Here is a 19,648-nt window from a genome sequence, read left to right on the forward strand (position 1 = left end):
GTTTTCGCAACCCTTTTCGCACGTCGCAAACGTGTCTCAATTCTGCGGTACAACGCCTACAACGTGATTGCTCACAAAAGTTGTCATGCAACCGGAACAATTTTCCACTTTCAAGCGTTCAAACGAGCGAGAGGATGCGAGTCGTATAGGGAGAGGAGGAGTCGCTCCAACACGTCGCTCAAACCTGACCCACCGCACTGCGGCAGGCCTTTTAAAAATAAGGCACAGCCCTAAAATTATGCTTTCGTTACATTTTCACGTTTTTGGAGGTTCTGTCACAACGAGCCGGCGCACTGGTGAGGCAATTTCAGCCTCTGGGAGCATCGTGACACCGTGGCTATGCTTTGCTCGATACATACCGGATCGATGGAAACCGAGAATTGAATTCCAGCTGCAGGTCGTGACCAGCGCAGAAAACTTTGAACTCTTGCAAAAACTGTTCGTTAATCAACGTTTGCGAGAGGTCGCGTCGGATGGGCAAGAGGTACTGAAACAAGCGACCCACGGCCTTGGAATTGACCAGATATGCCATGGGCGAAATGTTGCACTGCATCAGGCAACGGTGTCGCAAGCATGCATCAATGGTCAGACTGAACTCGACGCACCCAGCAAATCAAAGGAAAAAAAAGCTGCTGAGAAACATACGCTTCTTGCCAAACAAACCTCGGCGCGCGGTGCGGGCACTGGATAGGCGCTCGATGTGGGCGGCTTGGTGCACGCCGCTGCACAGTGGAACGAAAACAGGTCCCAGTCAGACCGTCCCAGGCGTTCCAGGGCTCGCTCAAGAAGTGTCGGAAAATTCGGTGGCAAAATGGCATCATCTTCAAACACGGCGTGGGCCACAATCTCGCCATTTGATGCGGGTAGTTTGTGCAGTTTCTCGTGCAATAGCATGTGGGACAGCGTGCGACCCACATCGCCACGTTGGCGGCTCGTCAAGGGCACTGTCAAGATCAGAAGTAGCAGCAAACACCCCACAACGTTAGATGATTCGGCGATGGCATTGGCCATGGCACACACGCGGAGAAGGCTTCGTACCCGCCACAACGTTGCGTTCAAAGAGTTTGTCCATCATCAAGGAGCTACCATCCGTACCTACATGCCAAAACATGCTGATGCCGGCCTGATAATTGATGGATGAGGGCTGTCTTGCAGAGCCAAGTCAGGAGCAATTCAAAGTAAAAACAGGAGTGCCAGATCATGACGCGCACCTGGCGAAGGTTGGCTTCAAAGGCGGCGCGACGTTCTTCGTCAGATTGTAGGCCGATGAAACTCAAGGTCACCTGACCGCTTGTTACGGGCCATGCCGATGACTGTAGATCAGCACTGAACATGGAGGCTGGTGAAAAGACATAGGGCACAAAACAAATCGGCAAGGGTTAACCTCATGCGTAACTAAAGGCGATAGGGGGGCGGGGGGGACCTCGGATGCAAGCACAGAAAAAGGTCAAATAAACATGCTTGCAAGTCGTACTAGATGAGGTCTCGGCGGGTTCAGCTGCGTCAGAGGCCGACTGTAAGCTTGGCGGCACAGGTGGTGCGGCGATGGAGGGCTCGGTCTTGGCGGAGGCGGGCTCAGCCTGAGAGGGTATAGCTACAGAAGGGTCGGCGACGGGTTCTGGGGAGGCGCGTTCGATCGTGGGCTCTGTTTGGGGCTCTGGCAAGACGGCCAAATCAAATTCAACATCCGAATCGCGGCCATGAGCCATTGTAAAGTCCACTGGAGGCTCGTTGGCGGCAAGGGGGTGCAGGGCGTAGACTTGGTCCCACTGGCGCATGGCCTTGAGCAGCATGATGTCGGGACTCTAGGGAACAGCATGCGCGTGTGTGAGGACGGAGACATGGGGGGACTAGGCAAACGTTCAGAAGCTGTGTACCCACATAGCGAAAGCCTTTTTTGGAGACAAGCTGCACCAGACTTTGAGCCGCACGGCTTGAGAGAATGTAGGCGCAGGGACGGTAGTGGAAAGCGCGGGTGGGGGTGGTGGCGTCGCCTTGGTCCAGCTCGGGGTCCCAATCGGCGTGAAAGAGCGTGGTCGGCTCGTGCAAGTTGAAGTGGCGCGAGACACGACGAAGGGTGCTGGCTTGACTGTAGTAGGCTCGGTTGCCAGAGGAGAGGCCACCGAGGAAGACAACATCCGCGTCTGACGGAAAGGCATGCTGAATTTGTGCGTTCCAGCGCGCCACAAAATCATGGGCTAGTTGGACGTCATCTTCAAGAATAAGGTGGTATTGCTGCTCGCTCGTGGCAATGTGGCGCCAGAGAGTAAAGTGGGAGAGGGCCTTGGCGATGACGGCACGGCGAGAGTGGAAGCGGTTGCCGGCAAAAAGACGGCGTAGGCTTTGGCTCCAGGCCAGTTCACGCTTATCAAAGGCGGAAAAGATGTGAATGCTGTCTGGGTCGACGTTGGAGCGCTGCAAAAAGCCGTGCAAACGGTCAGGGCGACGGCGCAGGTTGATTACATAAACGCCATCAATGCCTTCCAAGAGTGGGCGCTGGGGAAAATAGGTCAAGTACTTGCTGACGTCTGAAGCGCCGAACCCATCAAGCGCGTGAGGTATCGGCTCGGTCACGGGCTCCAATCAGGTCTTGGTCAGAGCCAGGCAGCAACAGGCTGAGCCAGTCAGGCTCAAGCTCGGCCTGGAGCTGCCCGGCCGTTTCCATTCCCTGATCAAGGCCGGGGGAGGGACAAGACAGAGACGCGGGGCGGGCAAGTATCAACGTGTGTACGTACGAGGCTGCCAGGGGCGGGCACAGAGAATGTTGTACACGTTGGGCAGGCACGGGCCAATACAGGCCTGCACGTCGTCGTGCTTGAGGATGCAATCACACTGCACGGCATTTCCACCGCCCCGCGCGGCCACACAAGCCAGAAACGAGTCGCTGGCCTTGGCACACTGTGTCACTGTCTCAACCACAGTGTTGTTGGGGCACAGCGCTTCATTGTGTCCCTGAGCTGACAACTCGCTCCCCGCCACCCACCCCACCCAGGCCAGTAGCAGCCACATCCCCCTCACCCAGCCCACACCTCCAGATCGCATCGTGCCTGTCGTCAACGCGCCCGTCCACTATCGATCGCTCAGGGCGCGCGCACACACACACTCCACACACTCCGCGCGCGCTCTCTCTCGCTCACACACTAAAAAGTTGAAAAATACATGGCCGTTTTTGCCCAGAATAGAATGAGCTTTTTGACCCCTTGAGAATGGATTCTGAGGGGGTCGGCAAAAACACAAGAATGAGTTTTCGAAAATTTCCAATTTCTCCTTCCGAATGAGAAAATGATCGCATTTGCAAGGGAAAAAACCAGCACCATAAAAAGTGGCGCTAGTTTTTTTTTGGGAATAAGAAATCGAATTTGGAATCAGTTTGACACCACTCAAACGCAGAAACACAATGTCATTCTCATTCTTGGGTTGGCAAAAACGGCCCATTACATGTAAATTTCGAAAGAGATGTTACCATTTGTTCATTCAACTTCTACTACTACGGGTGGTAAACTGATTTAAAATCCCTTCCCCTCTCCCTCTCCTTGTTCAACGATTGCGCGCTATCTCCCTCGGCATGTCTCTGTCTCTCACTGGCATTGTTAACGATCAGGACAGGTCGGGCAGAGGGGCAGGCAGATCGACATGTGACGTGAGCTCGGCCCTAAGGGGGTGATGATCTCAGCCCCAAAGGGTTTGTGACCTCAGGCCTAAGAAAAGCACTGCCCCAAAGAGTTCATGGGCAATCGGTAGGCAGTTGGTCACAGAAAGAAAGAGAAACAGGGGGAGGATAGAGACACTGTGATGTCACAGGGACGGGGAGAGGTATTGCGTAGGAAGCTTTGATTGATGATTTCAGAACGGCCATCTCGTTATAGGCGGGCAGAGGTCCTCACCCGTGGCCCATTTGCCCAGCGCTCGCCCTGGGTCTGTCAAATTTAATAAGATGCTGTTGAATTCATGCACAGGTTTATACACGAGCACGTCCAAGACCGAACAAGCACAGCATTGATTGGTGGCCCACAAATCCTGCGGTTGGGTTTCAAAGAGCCATGTTGGCCAGTTGCGCCACTTCGTTCATGGAGAGAGCATGATCGTAGATGCGAAGATCATCCAGCACCGCGTCCAGAGGTGCGTCTGACACCGCAGCCGCCGACTTGCCAATGTAATTGACGTCAAGCCAGCCGACAGGCATTTGCAACATGCCTACGTTGCTGCCCACCAACTGCCATACACACATATAGAGGTCGATGAGACACAATCCAAGCGTTCCACGAGGCAAGCGTGATGGTTCGGAATAGAGGGGTGAAGCTTTTGGAACAACCACAAGAACCACCAACAACAACATCAAAAGACGTTGGCTCCGACCTCGCCGTCGATGGCCAAGTAGCCACCAGTCGAGTTGCTGAACCCGCACACGTGAATAAACACATCGGCCTTATCAGCAGGCAGGTTGGCCCGCACGACTTCACCATTGATTTCCATGAAGAGCTCTGCGTTGGTATTCCAGCGTGCAATGTACATGCGGTTGGTCGAGTTGCCAAAGTCCACAATGCGTCTGAAAACAGCGTTGCGTGATAGGCCCAACAAGCCAACAAGCCGGTCAGCCACCCGTGCAATCGTAATGGAAAAAAGAAAAAAAAAAGAAAAAAAAAAAAATTGCACTCTGTTTCGTTTTTCTGTGTGGAAAGCTGTGCCGAGGCGTGAACGTACTCCCACATTCCGACACGCCGGGTTTGAATCCAGGAGCAAACAGTAAAGTCACCGCCAAAGTTGCGTGCAGGCAGCTGCACCCAGCTACCATTACCAGGCAACAAGAGAGCACCCGTCCCGACGGCTACATTCGTGTTCTCAAAGAATAGATCTTTAGCCTAGGTAGTAAGTCACATAACAAGGAGGCCAAGGAGCAGATCCGCAATCAAAAGAATGCGCCATGGGAAAGGGCGCTGCACACCAGCGAAAGTGGCTAGGAGGGCAATTGATAAAGGGCGACAAGCCACGAATCGTACCCGAATGTTGACAGGCACAAGCTCGCCATGCCACTCATTGCCGCTAGCATCGCGGACATTGCCGTCAAATTTGAAGTGGGCCACGAGGCCCACACAATCAAGGTCGGGCCGGCCCTGGCAGAGGAGATGATGAACATCTTCGGCTGAGAGTGCGAAGTTGTACACGCGATAGTCATCCAAATTGCCACCAAAATAATCATCACCGGCAAAAGTGGAGCGGCCAATGAAGATGTTGCGGTACTCAGTGCTATTGCGGACGCGCATGTTGCTGTTGCGGCCAATTTCGCGACCTTGGCGATAAACGATGGCAAGAGGACCTTCGAGGGTGAAACAGTAGTGCTGAAAGCCACCATATGCCCAGTCAAAGCCACCAGCCACGATCATGAATGTATCGAGTGAACGATCCTCGAACAAAAAGGTGAACTCAAGTGTTGTGGTTTCATGAGAGTTACCGATAAATATGCTCTCAACTGCGCGCCAGGTGTGCCACCACTTTGAGATATGCAAACGTACAACGGGATAACACACATTGGGCTCAAGTCACTCACCACCGCCGTTGTTAAAGTCGGCCACGCGACTCCAAAATTGGAGACTGCGGTAACGGACCCAGGAGCATACCTATGGAGTAGAATTGATCCAGACAAGGTTGGGGAACAAGCTCATGAGCGATGCCATTGATGTGCGCAAGGGAAACAAGTGCACCCACTGTGAAAGCATTCTTCAAGCTCAAGGACGGCGCAATAACGTAGTCATTGACACCATCCAGATACAAAGCCATGTCGCCCTAAAGAAGATCAGGGCATTAGGTAGACAGTGCAGGACTATCAGAGCGTCTCAAGATGAAAGAGGCAATGCAAGGGTCCAGAAGTTTAGGCTCGACACTGTCAGTAGCTTGATATCTTACCTCGGGTGCATTGACTTGGTACAAATTCATGTTGTGGTGGTTGAATGCCACACCATTGTTATCCAAACCTGAGGCGTCCTGCAATGTGTTCTCAAAGGTGTAGTGTAGTAGCAGTGCGTCTCCAGCGGTCATTGCAGCGGGACGTTGAACACCTTGTGACTACAATAATCGTCCTCGAGGTTAGTTTGGGCCACTGCTTGGAACATGCAGGGTCCGAGGAAAAGACGGCGGCGTTGGACCAAAAAAGGTCTTACCTCGAGGAACAGGTCGGCAATTTGTGATGAAGTGAGAGCGCGCGACCACATGCGCAAGTTGTCAATGGCACCATCAAAGTCAGGGTTGCTGCAAACAAGGAAGGGACAAGGAGGCGGGGGGGGGAATTAGACGGGGCTCAGTTTTGATAAACACAGCCACACGAGCATTAACGTGGTCAACAAACTCGTTGAAGTTGGAGCGACCGATGTAGTTGGAAGTACGGCGTAAGTAGGGGATGGGTGGGGCGTTGGACATTTGCATTGTCTGAACACCATTTTTATAAAGCTATGCCCAGGCATGCACGGCACAAAAATAGCAGTCACCACGTGCCGGATCAGGTACATGGCCCAATCAGGGAAAAAACGTGGAGGTGTTTCTGTCAGGGAAATAGAGACACAGAGGCTCCTGGTAGAGGCTTGACGGACCGTGTAAGTGCCGTCACTAGTGGCCGTGACGCAGACGTGAGCCCAAATGCCAGCTTCGAAAAAGTTATTGGATCGCAGCTGTGTAGCGATGTGGTTGCCTTGGTAGGCCTCAAATCTTTGATACACAGTTTACGCCAGAAGGGTCAAGGGTAAAGTGAATGCTGGAGCGGCCATGATGGTGGTGCCTGTTGCTATCAAGCGCTGTGACGTCAACTCGCGTTGAGTCGGCCAGCAAAGGGGTTGGAGCTTACAGGATGTCGTTGCTGTCATGACGGTTGAGCATAAGGAGGTTATTGTTGGCACCTAGTCGGGTGCCTTCCTCAGACATGCTAAAGTCGAAGATGCGCGAAGAGAGGCCAAAGGTGTCAAACATCACATCCACACACACGGAAAAGGCGCCACCGATGACATTTGCGGGGGCACGCAGGTGCTGATCAGCGCCGCTCAGCACAAGAGCGGGCGAGCCATCGGTACCATCCTTTCATGATGTATGGGTTGTGGCCACGCGAAAAACGCCGCGAAGACAAAAATGTGAGGAAAAGGTCGAAGGAAGAGATGACTGAAAGCCTTACAAGCCCTGCTCTAAGATGTGGCAGCCGACCAAAGTCGGCTTCAAAAGCAACTTACACGTCCAAATAGGTTGTCGGGGGCAGCGCCGTAGTAGAGGATGTTGCGACGGTTGTAAGAAAGGTCCAAGAGGTTGTTGTCAAAGGATAAATGGAGGAGGTCAGCTTGGATCTGGCAAGGGGCTTTGGGAGCCTGGGAGGTGGTATAGCCAGGAATGCACTGCGTGCAGGAGGAGGTTTGGACATCACCAAGGATGCAATACTGTGGCAGGCCTCTGGGGTGCCAAAAGTAAAAGTCTCCATCCCAGGTCTCGGCGCGGCGGCACGTCTTGAGAACGAAAATGGAATGGTTTGGGGTGGGTAGCAGGTGACAGTCGCAGTCAGTTCGGTCCAGAAGGGGCGGGCTGGCGGGATTAGGTGGATGATGAACCAACCTCAGGGTTCTGAGTCTGAGTGTTGCAGCGTGCCACGCCGAGAACCGTGGCATTGCAGGGCCCAGTCACGTCGGTGACGGCAACGGAGTCTGGGAGATTGCAGTGCTTTGCGGATGCAAGGTCGCCTGTGATGTGGGCGAGGACATCTACGCCATTGATGACCACGCCATTGGTGGCATTGATCAAGAGCGTGCCCTTGTGGTCCACGACCATGAATGGCTTGGCAACATCAGCGGCGGTGCAAGTGGCAAGGGCAATCAACATGAAAAGCCGGCGGCCTGCACCGGAGTTTGTGAGTCGTGGCAAGAGTCGGGCCATTCTAATCAATCGGATCAAAACAAATCACAGGCGACTTGATCGCCCCAGTAAAATGGATGTTGCAGCGAGAGTGGTAGCAGCAGCGAGAGTGGTAGCAGCAGCGAGAGTGGTAGCAGCAGCGAGAGTGGTAGTAGCCAGTGTGTGACAACACGCTACACAACACACACACGGTCTCTCTTTCGTTCACTGAGAAAAACGAGTCCGATATGCAACTCACCCATAAGTACCATGTGTGATCCAAAAAATGATGACAAATTTTGAAACACCATGACACAACTGCTGTTTGAGAATAAAGGGGTGATTTCAGATACTAAAAGCTGTTGCAAGCTGTTGTTGATTTTTTTTTTTTTTTTTTTTTTTTGTGGACGCGCGGACGGGCTGCAGCCGTCGATTGACTGCATATTGCCTTCAGGCGGCTGCTGTTTAGGGGGTTTTGGGTAGTGGATTGCATTTTTGGGTTGCATCCTTGTGGATCATTGCGCGCGTTGGCTGCGCAGGCATGGCGGCGCGTGATTCGGCCAAGCGGCGGTCGTGGGAGCGATCGGACCTTGGTGAACGAGAACAGAACGGCCGAGATGAGCGCAGGCAAGACCAGCAGGATCAGGGCCAACATCAACAGGACCGGCGCAAAGGGTTTCAACATGAACAGAAGCAGCATCAAATGGCCCGCAATGAACCGCCTCGAATGGAATCGGCTCAAAAGGGCAGCAAGGCCAAGTCTGGTGGTTTGACCACCCAGCAGCGCACCTTGTCCTCATACTTTGGCCATGACACCAGCCACAAGCACAAGCCTATGCCTCCGCCCATTGGCCGAAAAGCCTCAGTTCTGGGTGCCACTGCTGGATTGGGTCGGCGGGGCAATGTGACACCGACCCTGTCACGCCAAGCCACCGCCGAGAGCGCCGACTCTCATGAGTTGCGTGCTCAGCTCGATCAACTCAAACACATTTGTCATCGTATTCTTGGTCAGGAGCACCGCCACCTCTCGACCCTTGACCGCTGTCTAGCCGAGCTCAGCAAGGTGGTAGAGGATGTCTTCAACGTGCCCAATGCCTTCAAGAGCCGCGCTGCGGCTGATAACCGAGATTGCATGTGCGTTCGTGCCCAGTCCAGGGCCCGACAACGGTCACCAATGCATGTCCAGTTTAGTGAAGTGAAGCTCCATTTCTCTTGACTCACAGCGACTCGTTGCTGCGTTTTGCAGGGAGTTTCGTCAAACTTGGGACCAATTACAGTCCCTTCCCAACCAACGTGATCTCTCGATGAACCTCGACTTTTTCCAAAATAAGATCAAGTCTGCCCCCGAGGGCGCTTTCATTGAAGACATGCTCAGGTATCGCCAGCTCGCTCTGCGACACCGAGATGAACGAGCCAACATGTCAATTCACCCTTGTGTCTCATCAAACTTTTAGCTCTTGGGCCTCGCGGCACGATTTACTCGAGCGACATCATGTGAGCCTCCCCATGCCCACAGCCTCCAACTTGTATCGCCATCCTCGCCTGCGCTGATGGAACCCATTTCGTGCCTTTGCGCTCTTCCAGGGATACATTCAATGGCTGTTTCCTCTACACAAGGTATAACCACACACTCACTTGACAGCGTGTGCGCGCCCCACGGTGTGTTGGTGCACAGAATCCCGCGGTGCTCCACTCATGATGACGCCTTGCTCCTCACTCCATAGCATGGCATGTCCTTTGATGCCGTTCCACTGCAAGTCCACGAACGCATCACGATCAGCAACGATCACGAGTGCATGGATCGGTTCGTCACGCCGATGCACACCCACGGCTTCTTATTTCCCCCATGGTATCTGATCGTTGTTGTCAGGCAAGGTCCGCTCCTGTATCTCTCACGCGCCATGAATTCCTTGCACCTCTTCTCCTGGGCAGTTTTGTGCGTGGCTACAGCATGATGCTCAATTTTTATGGGTTCAGGCTGACCGGCCCGTGCGTCATTGTGCTGGTCCTGAATGGCGTGCAACCCTGACTTGCTCCTGCTTGTACCCAAGACATGCCACTGTCCTCATGGTCCATTGCTACCTACTCCCCAGGCTTGCAGAGCAAGGCGAGGTCCACTGTTGTGAGGATCCAAGCCAGCAATGGAAAAATCTTCGTTTCGCATATCACAATGCACTTCGTCTCACCCGCATCCTACGTTGCCTAGCGCTCATGAACTTGAGCCATTACCAGGTCTGCTTAGCCTCAACTGCCACGTCCCCTCGTGTTGCAGGTCTTGGCCCTCGCGTGCTCACTCGTGCTGGGGTCACTGGGCTTTGCTGTCACAGTTTCCGCTGATGCTAGCACTATTACAGCCCATCGTCTCGGGTCAGCTCAGGTCGTATGCCAATACGTATGTTGACATTTGGCTCTCTGTTTCGTGCCCTCCTCTCTGTTTCGTGCCCTCGCGTACTCGTTGCAGGAGTATGTTGACGCGTGGCTTGCCGTATGGATAGGTTTGCCAGCTACTGGCTCTATAGTTTAGTCGATAAGCAGGAGCGAAAGTGTCTGTTGGCCCTGGTAGAGTTTTTCAACAGTCCCTCCCGGCGTCACGCGTTTTTATCTGATAATGCACCAATCCCGGCGACGCTTGACGCGGACGCAGCTGCCAGCGCAGAGCCAGAGTTGGCAGCAAGCGCAGATGTGGCGGACAGTCGCGAGGCCCTTGAGCGGTTGAAAACTTGATTGGGCTCATTTTGACTCACATGTCAATACCAAACTTGATTGTCCTCATCATGTCTATTGCCGTGCCAATTTACATGTAAAGCATACACACAAACAACGGGCAAGCATTGCGGCTGCTCTCCAGCCATCGAACCGCTCGAGCATGTATCACGCCGCAGCCCTTTATGTGGGCGTCGGGGCGACGCCAGTCAGGTCGACAGGCATGGCGAGGAGCTCGGCTCTTAGGGCGCGCACGAGTTGGTTGGCTTCACGAATGCCAAAACACATGGGAGGTTTGATGACCATGACGTTGTCATGAGGGCCGTCTAGGGATGTCAGAATGTGGTGCTGTAACCGAAGCTGCGTACAGAGATGGGAGGCCGCTTGGGTGGCGGGGGTGGGATGCTGAATGTGGGTCACAAACTCGACACCCACAAAAAGGCCACGGCCACGAACGTCACCAATGTGACAGGGCAGCTCGGGGTGCTGTTGGGCTAGTGATGCCTGCAGTTTGCAAAGGCAGGACATGAGATGGGCACCCACGCGGGTCGCGTGAGCTAGCAAATTGTCGGCTTCGAGGGTCTCGAGCACGGCGAGGCCGGCAGCACACGAGACGGTATTGCCACCAAAAGTGTTGAAGTATTCTGGACCGCGGGCCAGGGTGGCACCTATATCTCGGTGGCAGAGAACGGCAGCGAGCGGCATGCCATTGCCCATGGGCTTGCCAAGTGTGATGATGTCGGGTGTGACGTCGGCCCACTCAAAGGCATACCAAGCGCCGGTGCGACCGAGACCTGTTTGCACCTCGTCGCAAACGCACAGGCCACCGGCTGCGCGAACGGCGGCAAAGGCAGCCTGGAAGTAGTGAGGCGGGGGCAGAATGACGCTGGCCACTGACATGCCCGACTCGACAAAGAGTGCGGCTAGTTGTCGATCGTACTGGTCGCAGAGGTGCCGTAGCGGACGGAGGGGGTCAGCGCGTGTGGGGTCGCCCGGACGGGCGGCACTGGGCACTGGTAGGACGTGTGTGTGAGTGGGCGGAGAGGGCTGTCCAAGGGCCGAGTATCGGGGATGGAGAAACTTGTAGGGGGAGAGCTCGAGGGTGGCCGTGGTGTTGCCATGATAGGCATGGTCAAGCACGGCCACGTGTTGGGCCCCGGTGTGGGCGCGGGCGAGGCGGAGGGCAAGGTCGTTGGCTTCCGAGCCCGAGTTGACAAGAAACACGACGTACTGGTCGCGCAGGGCAGGGGGCAGGGTCGTGAGAAGCCGTTGGCAGAGGTCGTTGTAGGTGGGATGGAGATAGCGCGAGTTGGTGTTGAGGGTGGCCACCTGCTGCTGAACGGCGCGGACCACGGCTGGGTGGCAGTGGCCCAGGTGCGGCACGTTATTTCGGGTGTCGAGATACGCCTGACCAGCGTGGTCAATGAGGTAACAGCCCGTGCCCCGAATAATGACGAGGGGGGCGGACGTGGCGTAGGACACGCTCAGGGCTGCGCTGGTCAAGGCCCGTCGCTGGGCATGCAGGCGCTGCGGTTCATGGCTGATTTCTGGGCATCCAAAGCGCACCCATGCCCACCTGAGCCCCTTTGCCAGAAGCCACCCGCCAAGGACTACACTGCCTGTAGCCGCAACAACCTTTACAAGCGCGCTGCGATCCGGAAGCAAGAGTGATCGGGGCATCCTGATCTTCAATTTGGGCGCCAGCGCCATTTTTTTTAGAATCTTTGTCAGCATTTCCGATGATTTCGCTGACATTTTGATCGCGGGGATCGGTATGTAGGGAGAGCTACCATTTTGACCCCCCTCGAGTCGGATCGCAACAGCTGTTGACACCACCTCTTTACACCAATCACTCATGTGTACCCAAATTACACTTTCATGTCAACCACGCGGAGGACGTCAAATGTGTATGTGTGTGTGTGTGTGTGTGTGTGTGTGTGACGTTCTCTCTCTCTCTTCACACACATCTTAACTCTCTCTCTCTCTCTCTGTTAACTCTGCCTCTCTCTCTCTCCTCTCTCTCTCTCTCTCTCTCTCTCTCTCTCTCTGTCTTTTTCTTTGTTGAGGAGGTTCGTGTCACATCGTGGAGCTGGTGAACCTGTTGTTGGGGGTGTACCTCTGCTTTGGGTTGGGTCTTGGTCTTCCTTCTCTGGTTTACGCTTTGGTTTCTCTCTGTCGGCTTTCCTGCTCGACGCGCTCTCTCTGGGTGGGCTTTGCGTTGGGTACCGTGTCTCTGCCCGTTTCATGGTGAAATGGCAGCGCCCTCCATCGGGCGTATAGAGCCGGGCCAGACTGGCAACACAACGGAGCGATGGGGAAAAGAGCAAACAATGCCAGGGTCACAGTGCCCTGTCCTTGCGTGATTGTCCTGTTGTGAAGCGTATCTATCCCAGCCGCGACCTCGCCCACGCGCTCAAATCTCTTCACTCACTCACACACACGCGCGCGCGCGCCTTGTCGGCTGTTTTTGGGGGGTGGCGGTGTAGATTGAACTCGACCCCAACAACTCGGGCAAAGATGGCTTATGACGGTGGTCGTGGTGGTGGCCGCGGACGCGGTGGCGGACGGTTAGTGAATGCACCATCTCATCTCTGTCGTGTTTTTCTTGCTTTCTCCCCCTCTCTCTATCGCTTCCTTTGAACCAAGCGGGGCATGAACCTGGCATGGTGGTCCTGGCTTTGTTGTTCTGGGTGCACACCTACCTGGCAGACCCCGAGTTGCACTTGTTCGCTTGCTCATCACGTGCGGCCCTGCTGTGCCTTTTGCATGCTTGTTTCTCGGCGTCTTGTTCATCACAGTGGTGGCGGCAGCTTCCGTGGCCGGTACGTATCTTGATCATCTCCCTTTGGATGGATGGGTCGTTTCAATTCGTTGTGGGCGCTCGTACTCGTTTTGAAGCATTTCAAGTGTGGACAATGCCGCTTCCCCTCACCAATTTGTCTCCCTTGTGTATTCGCTCCTACAGTGGTGGTCCCGGTGGCGGCCGTGGTGGCGGCCGTGGCGGCGGTTCTTTCAAGCGCGGCGGTGCTCCCGGTGGCCGTGGTGGCGGTCGCGGCGGTGGCCGTGGACGCGGTGGTCCCGGCGGCCGTGGCCGTGGTGGCCGCGGTGGTGGCCGTGGTGGCAGCAAGCAGGTCATTGTCGAGCCCCATCGTCACGGTGGTGTCTTCCTGGCCCGCGGCAAGGAGGATGCTTTGGTCACTCTCAACACGACCCCCGGCGAGTCAGTGTACGGCGAGAAGCGCATCTCTGTTGATGCCGCTGAGGGTCAGAAGGTCGAGTACCGTGTCTGGAACCCTTTCCGTTCCAAATTGGCCGCCGCCATCCTCGGTGGTGTCGACAGCATTCACATGGGCCCCGGCAGCAAGGTCCTTTACCTCGGTGCTGCCTCTGGCACCACCGTCTCTCACGTTGCGGATCTTGTCGGCAAGGTATGTTCCCCTCCGGTCGTGTCCCTCCGTAGCGTTAATGCCCGTGCGAGAATGTATTTGTCTGCCCAGTCTTATCTCATCAACTCACGCGCCAACCCATGTGCTCTCTACTCGTGTTCAGGACGGTCTCGTCTACGCCGTTGAGTTTTCTCACCGCTCCGGTCGCGACTTGATCAACATGGCCAAGAAGCGCACCAACGTTATCCCCATTATTGAGGATGCTCGTCACCCCCACAAGTACCGCATGCTCGTGCCCATGGTCGACTGCATCTTTGCTGATGTGGCCCAGCCCGATCAGACCCGTATCGTTGCTCTCAACGCGCACAACTTCCTCAAGAACCAAGGCCACTTTGTCATCTCCATCAAGGCCAGCTGTATCGACTCAACTGCCCCTGCTGAGGCCGTCTTCGCCGCGGAGGTGCAAAAAATGAAGGCTGAGAAGATGAAGCCCCTCGAGCAGCTTACCCTTGAGCCCTACGAGCGTGATCACGCCGTCGTCATTGGCACCTACAGGCCGCCCTCCAAGAACAAGAAGTAAACTGGCTTTTCTTTGCCGGCTTGCTGCTCTTGTTCCGTGCTTGTCCTACACGCCACCACTCGTGCTGTTGTGTCAATTGTCCTGTTGCCGCCTGGCCCGTGCTTTTTGCTCGCTTGTATCTCGATCCCTGTTGATGTTCTCTGTTGCTTTTGTCTTCTTGTCCCATGTCGTCAACGAAAAGCCGCTCTGCGCCAGTCGCAGGCCCACATAACTTCTTTTGCCCCTTCATCTCCCTCTTTTCCACTCCTGCTTCCGTTTGGCTAATTTTTGTTTGTGTTTTGTCAAGTCCATGTGGATGCTGTCTGGCATCCTCCGTGCTCTCCCTCCAAATCTCGGGAAGGGAAACGCGACTCCTCGTTAGTGAGAGGCTTCTTTCCCACCCTTTTTCCTTCATTCAGAACTTTTTTTTTTTTCTTGCCTGCTTTCCTCGTTATTTGTTTTGTTGGCGAGTCGCTTGGTTCGGCTGCTTGTCACGCAGCCCATCAAGGAGCATTCAGTCGCTTATTTGCAATTGCGATGAACAAACCTGGATCCAACTTCTTGCTGAAGATCCTTTCCAAAAGTGGCCACTGGCAACTCTTCCCTCGCTCTTCTCAGGCCTTTTGTGTCAACACATACACATACACACAAAGGGGGGGGGGAATCCAGATGTTGCTTTCAATTTGTACTATGTGTCATGCTCTGCATGTCAATCCAAACAGCATTCAAGCCCTTTGGCGTAGTCTAGAACCGCGCCCCCGTCCCAGTCGCACAAGGTGCAGCAGAGACATGGCAACGCTTGTGCACCGTCTCAAAGCAGAGCTCGCACTCATACGCAGCTTTGCCCAAACCCAAAATAAGCTTGTTGCAGACCGCGCACGAGGGCGGCAACGCGTGCCGGCTGGCACGGAAAAAATGCCCGTGCACAATGTGCAACTTTGAGCCGCTGGCATCCCCGCGATCGCCCACCTCACCCATGCGCTGTTGAACAAAATCCCGTGCCACTGCCACCCAACCAGACATGCGCGCGCAGGTGAGACAAGACACCACAAAAGACGTGACCTGGCCTGCAGCTTCAGGGCTTCTAGCCACAGACTCTCACCTGGATCGCCTGCTCGCATCAGCAGTACGCGAAGCAATGTGTGCGCACGCCGATCTAGAAGTGGGACCAAGGGTTGCTCCAACTCCATGTCTTGGTGTGCCGCAAAATCCATGTCCTCGAGTGTGCATGTAGCCTCGCCCAAGAACGTGCGCTTGCGACCGTCGATGTGCGCAACCTCCAAATGCACGGTGCCCCGTAGCTCAAACAGCTTAAACTCACAACTTGCGTTGAGCTTGGGATTGAGACCCTCCTGCACGGGCGCCAAGGCTTTCGTCTCCAGCTAAAGCCAAAGTACATTTGACAACAATCAAGCTTGTGAGAAACAAGGCCCAAAACCCACGATTAATAAGCGGGGCAGCCTCTAGCTTACATTGGTGGCGCCTGAGGCCAGACGCTGGCGCACCGTCACGTTCACCCCAACATTCATTTGGCCAACGCTGGCCACGGCCGGCAGATTACGGCAACCGTGCACCGTCACCACAATCTAAGATTCAAGCCACATGTGATAGCGTCAATAAGATGGGCGCGCGTAAGCACTGACAGGCACCTTTCGGGTACGCTGCATCCCAAAAGCCATGCCTTGTCGTTGAGATGCAGGCCGCCATCCAGCAACAGCCGAACTTGAAAGGTCATCGAGGCCTTGTGCGCCGTCTCAGGTGTTAACATTTTCTCTGCCTGATACCCATGGTACATCCACATAATCTCCTCCGTCGTGTGCTGGCCCAAGCGTAGTTGGTGACAAATACCATCATAACTCCGCGTCTACCCCAGAACAGGAGGCCCAGGGCCATTTAGTTTTTTTCCGTTTTCTTGAGATACCAACATGGCACTCGGGCTTTTGGCAGTGCACAAACCTCCAAGCGCACAGACGGCAGTCCTTCGCCGTCCGCCATGAAATATGCCTTCAAGATCTGCGCCAGGCAACAAAGGACATGACATGTTACCATTGTTAATTGGACAAATACAGTGACAAGCAGAGTACCAGGTGCCCCCACCTCGAGGAAGTTGAGCATGGTGGTCGACTGATGCATGGTCAAAATGCCTGTGCGAAAGCTACTAAGACGAGCCTGTACGACCATCAGGACCATGTCCCAAAGACGGGCCAAGACATGATTGAAGACATCCTGTACAATGCAAGGCGCAGCTGATTAGTTCCCCCATCAGGAAGCGTCCTGTGCTCGATTCGGATGGTTGTTGACAGCGAAAACCTACCTCGTATAGATTATCGGACATGATCTGAAAGGATTCATCCAGGTAGTCGAGCAGTGGCTCCATGGAAATGCGTAGCTTGTGCTCATCAAGAAGAACCTCCGTTTCGGAGCGGGAGCGCCCTCCTTTTGCGGTTGGCGGCTTGCTAGGCATGGCCAATGCTGGATCAGCGAGTCAAGGAAGGCAAACAAACTCCAATAAGAAAGAGCAAGCCCAGCCCAGAAGCGCCAGCCCATGCATGACACGGGACGCGACCTACGTCCGCGCGTGGTCTCATGCCGCCTCCAGGTAGCTCGCCTGCTCTCCCTCATCATGCGCTCCATGCGCCGCTTGACTTTCTGTTCACGCACAGGAGCAAGTGCGGCATCAGATTGTGCAGTCAAAGTCGAGTTTAGGAGAGAACAAGGTCAGATACAACAACTTCTCGGCCAAGACTAACATCCATTTTGCGATCACTCAAGCCTAAGATTTTGTCTTTGCCGAATTTGGCCTACAAAATTCCAGAGCAGGTCAAGCACGGGAGAAGCGACCATGAGATCGGGACGAGCGTCAAGCGTCTGCCGAGTCTGGTTCGGATCATCACGCAACGAGCCAGTACCTTGGTGGTGGAGCTGAATGTATCCGCCTTGAATACCTACAGGTACCGCAGCAACAGAACCGTCAAAGCAAGCCTTCCAAAAGTTAAGACAAAGAGTGTTGGTAGTGGGACAGACCTCAGCAAAGAGAGGCTTGGACTTGCGAAAACCCAATAGGAACCCCAAGTATTGGTCCACTGTCAAGCGAAACGTTGCTGTAATCCGATCCAGCAAGGGCAAGAGTCCCCTGCACAGGCAAATGCCAAGGGCAGCACAATTTAGAGATGAAGCACACGCCTACCAAAATGCAAGTCTGCTTTTAGATCTTACCCTGAAAGCTCTTCAGCAGCCAGTTTGAAGCTTTGCTTGACGGCTGCCACGGGGTCAATGGCAACATGTGGGCGGGCATCTGCAATGATCATTTTAAGAACCGATACCAGAGTTAGATATCATAAAAACAGAACAAACAAACCTCTGGAAAAAACAAACAAACAAAAAACGTACTGTTGGCATCTCGCTCCTGAAGGTCGTCGTCGTCGTCGTCAGTGCTGCCATCCGAGTCGTAGTTGTGAGAGGTGTTTGAAGCAGACGGCGCTTGTCCAACGCTACGAAATCCCAATCGCAATCCAATGGCGCGCAAGCCGGTGGGGCGGGGTGGCTCGCGAGCCAAGGGATGCAGCTCGTAGCTGCTTTCACCTTCCAGCTCGGCTTTGCGATTTGCCTGCTCGGTTTGGAGCTGGAAGAGATGCTTGAGAACACTCTCTTGCAAGTCCATGATACCATCGCTCAACTACATGCACAAGCCATCCAAAGTGTCACACAGGACCCTAACACATGCACATGCCAGCGCCTGGACTCGTGATTTGATGACTGCTCATTCATGGAAAAACCTACCTGGGCAATGTTGTTGATGGCAATGCAGAGCGCTGACGTCAGGGGCTGAAATTGGCTCGCAGCAGAGGGTGGTGGAAAGGGGGCGCGGAGGAGAGTTGAATAGGTGTGCACGGTTTGTACGACGACTTCGGCAAAGAGTTGGTAAAGAGTGCCGGCCGTGGCGAGATCTTCCCACCCGAGCTCAACCAGCTCGTACACGTTTTGAGTAAAAAAGGTCAAGAGATCCACGACGGCAGTTGAATGGAGGTGGCGGTCAGAGATGGGTTGACCAGGGTCCAGTTTGTAGGCTCGTTCGGCATACTTGACGCCCTGCTTGGCCAAATTCTGCAGCCATCGAGAAGCGTGGGGAAGGAACCAGGTGTAGAGATCGCCATAAACCTTGGCGCACTGGCCCGTGGTCAAACTTTCAATGTACCGTTTGCGGAAGGAGCGAATCTTCTTGAGGAGATCGAAAAGCTCAAAGGGAAGCGGAACACTGAAGGCTGGATCAAGGAGAAGCTCACGGCATTGGGCGGCGTGGGGCTGACACAGGCCCATCACGTTGAGCGCCACAATGTCGACGAGGGCGTGGCGCTGAAAGTAGTTGATGTAGAAGACGAGGTCGTATTTGAGTTCAGCGTCAATCATTTCGCACATGGTTTGGAGCTGGAGAACCGGCTGATCAACGTTTTCGGCTTGCGCGGAGGCCCAAATGAGTTTGTACATTTGAGATTTGCAGGTGAGGACGGCCTTGCTCACCACGTCAGCGACAGCCGGAGCCACGGGCCGAAAGTACTTGATGAGCCGGCAGGCTAGCACAAAGACTGAGAGGAAGTGATCAAAGATGGGCGGTACGATGCGACTGTGGGCTACAAATTGAAACTTGTACTGCTCCAGATCAGGCCGCATAAAGTCCACCAGATCCTCAAGTGACGTTGTGATGGAGCCGACGATGGCAGTGGTGAGACGGAGACAGGACATGGTTTCCTCGAGATCCGGGTGGGTGATGGGCTGGAAGGAGACTTGGTGGGTAAGGAAGGAGAGCAGGGCCACCATCTGCGGCCATTCGAGCTCGGCATGTGGGCTCTTGGTGAGGACGCGCACGTATTCACTCACAAGCAAAAGCTAAAGCAGTGGCAAGCAAGAGGGACGTAAGGGCATAATGAGTGACACCACCGATGCGCGTGCAATGGCAAACAAGACGGGTGAAGAATGAGGAGAATTGTGGCGGTGGAGGAGGGGAAAAAAAAAAAAGGCAAGGCACATACCATGACATTTGCGCTTTTCTCTGGTTTGAGTTTGCCAAGAACCGCATCCATGACCCGCTGCGCAGGGACGGCTATGCACCGAGCCTGCTGCATGTCCACGTCCTCGGCCTAAGGAT

General features: G+C 54.5%; 6 protein-coding genes across 6 annotated transcripts in view; 2 read left to right on the forward strand and 4 right to left on the reverse strand.

Moving 5' to 3' along the window:
* Window positions 1–24: 24 nt before the first annotated feature.
* Window positions 25–3,133, reverse strand: MONBRDRAFT_39358 (uncharacterized protein). The gene is made up of 8 exons (XM_001750918.1): window positions 2,736–3,133; window positions 1,882–2,528; window positions 1,475–1,805; window positions 1,212–1,339; window positions 1,039–1,123; window positions 664–944; window positions 360–547; window positions 25–272 (listed from the first exon to the last, which is right to left on the reverse strand). Exons 1-8 carry the CDS (start codon window positions 3,040–3,042, stop codon window positions 248–250), a joined length of 1,992 nt encoding a protein of 663 aa, XP_001750970.1. The 5' UTR covers window positions 3,043–3,133; the 3' UTR covers window positions 25–247.
* A 683-nt stretch (window positions 3,134–3,816) lies between these two features.
* Window positions 3,817–7,794, reverse strand: MONBRDRAFT_34782 (uncharacterized protein; the record flags this gene model as incomplete). The annotated part of the gene is made up of 12 exons (XM_001750919.1): window positions 3,817–4,213; window positions 4,357–4,546; window positions 4,702–4,859; window positions 4,998–5,467; window positions 5,616–5,781; window positions 5,902–5,979; window positions 6,156–6,243; window positions 6,341–6,441; window positions 6,582–6,696; window positions 6,833–7,011; window positions 7,209–7,367; window positions 7,582–7,794. 12 exons carry the CDS (start codon window positions 7,792–7,794, stop codon window positions 4,031–4,033), a joined length of 2,100 nt encoding a protein of 699 aa, XP_001750971.1. The 3' UTR covers window positions 3,817–4,030.
* A 604-nt stretch (window positions 7,795–8,398) lies between these two features.
* On the forward strand, window positions 8,399–9,886 carry MONBRDRAFT_30472 (uncharacterized protein; the record flags this gene model as incomplete). The annotated part of the gene is made up of 5 exons (XM_001750904.1): window positions 8,399–8,991; window positions 9,104–9,232; window positions 9,312–9,351; window positions 9,582–9,661; window positions 9,790–9,886. The coding sequence occupies 5 exons, from the start codon at window positions 8,399–8,401 to the stop codon at window positions 9,884–9,886; spliced, it is 939 nt and encodes a 312-aa protein (XP_001750956.1).
* Window positions 9,887–10,743: 857 nt separating this feature from the next.
* Window positions 10,744–12,130, reverse strand: MONBRDRAFT_30473 (uncharacterized protein; the record flags this gene model as incomplete). The annotated part of the gene is given in 2 exon segments (XM_001750920.1): window positions 10,744–12,107; window positions 12,127–12,130. 2 exon segments carry the CDS (start codon window positions 12,128–12,130, stop codon window positions 10,744–10,746), a joined length of 1,368 nt encoding a protein of 455 aa, XP_001750972.1.
* Window positions 12,131–13,077: 947 nt separating this feature from the next.
* Window positions 13,078–14,526, forward strand: MONBRDRAFT_13022 (uncharacterized protein; the record flags this gene model as incomplete). The annotated part of the gene is made up of 3 exons (XM_001750905.1): window positions 13,078–13,127; window positions 13,526–13,988; window positions 14,110–14,526. 3 exons carry the CDS (start codon window positions 13,078–13,080, stop codon window positions 14,524–14,526), a joined length of 930 nt encoding a protein of 309 aa, XP_001750957.1.
* Window positions 14,527–15,169: 643 nt separating this feature from the next.
* Window positions 15,170–19,648, reverse strand: part of MONBRDRAFT_34784 (uncharacterized protein) — a gene marked incomplete at its 5' end in the record, with an annotated part of 5,651 nt that continues 1,172 nt past the window's right edge. The window contains 14 exons of the mRNA XM_001750921.1: window positions 15,170–15,509; window positions 15,608–15,887; window positions 15,978–16,091; window positions 16,229–16,369; window positions 16,462–16,518; window positions 16,603–16,731; window positions 16,820–16,977; window positions 17,076–17,154; window positions 17,256–17,306; window positions 17,415–17,450; window positions 17,530–17,638; window positions 17,722–17,800; window positions 17,896–18,181; window positions 18,286–19,389. Coding sequence (XP_001750973.1) covers window positions 15,250–15,509; window positions 15,608–15,887; window positions 15,978–16,091; window positions 16,229–16,369; window positions 16,462–16,518; window positions 16,603–16,731; window positions 16,820–16,977; window positions 17,076–17,154; window positions 17,256–17,306; window positions 17,415–17,450; window positions 17,530–17,638; window positions 17,722–17,800; window positions 17,896–18,181; window positions 18,286–19,389 — 2,883 coding nt within the window. The 3' untranslated portion in view covers window positions 15,170–15,249. The remainder of the gene's footprint in view (window positions 15,510–15,607; window positions 15,888–15,977; window positions 16,092–16,228; window positions 16,370–16,461; window positions 16,519–16,602; window positions 16,732–16,819; window positions 16,978–17,075; window positions 17,155–17,255; window positions 17,307–17,414; window positions 17,451–17,529; window positions 17,639–17,721; window positions 17,801–17,895; window positions 18,182–18,285; window positions 19,390–19,648) is intronic.

The sequence above is a fragment of the Monosiga brevicollis genome, genomic scaffold (assembly GCF_000002865.3).
Source record: "Monosiga brevicollis MX1 MONBRscaffold_52 genomic scaffold, whole genome shotgun sequence".
NCBI lineage: Eukaryota > Choanoflagellata > Craspedida > Salpingoecidae > Monosiga > Monosiga brevicollis.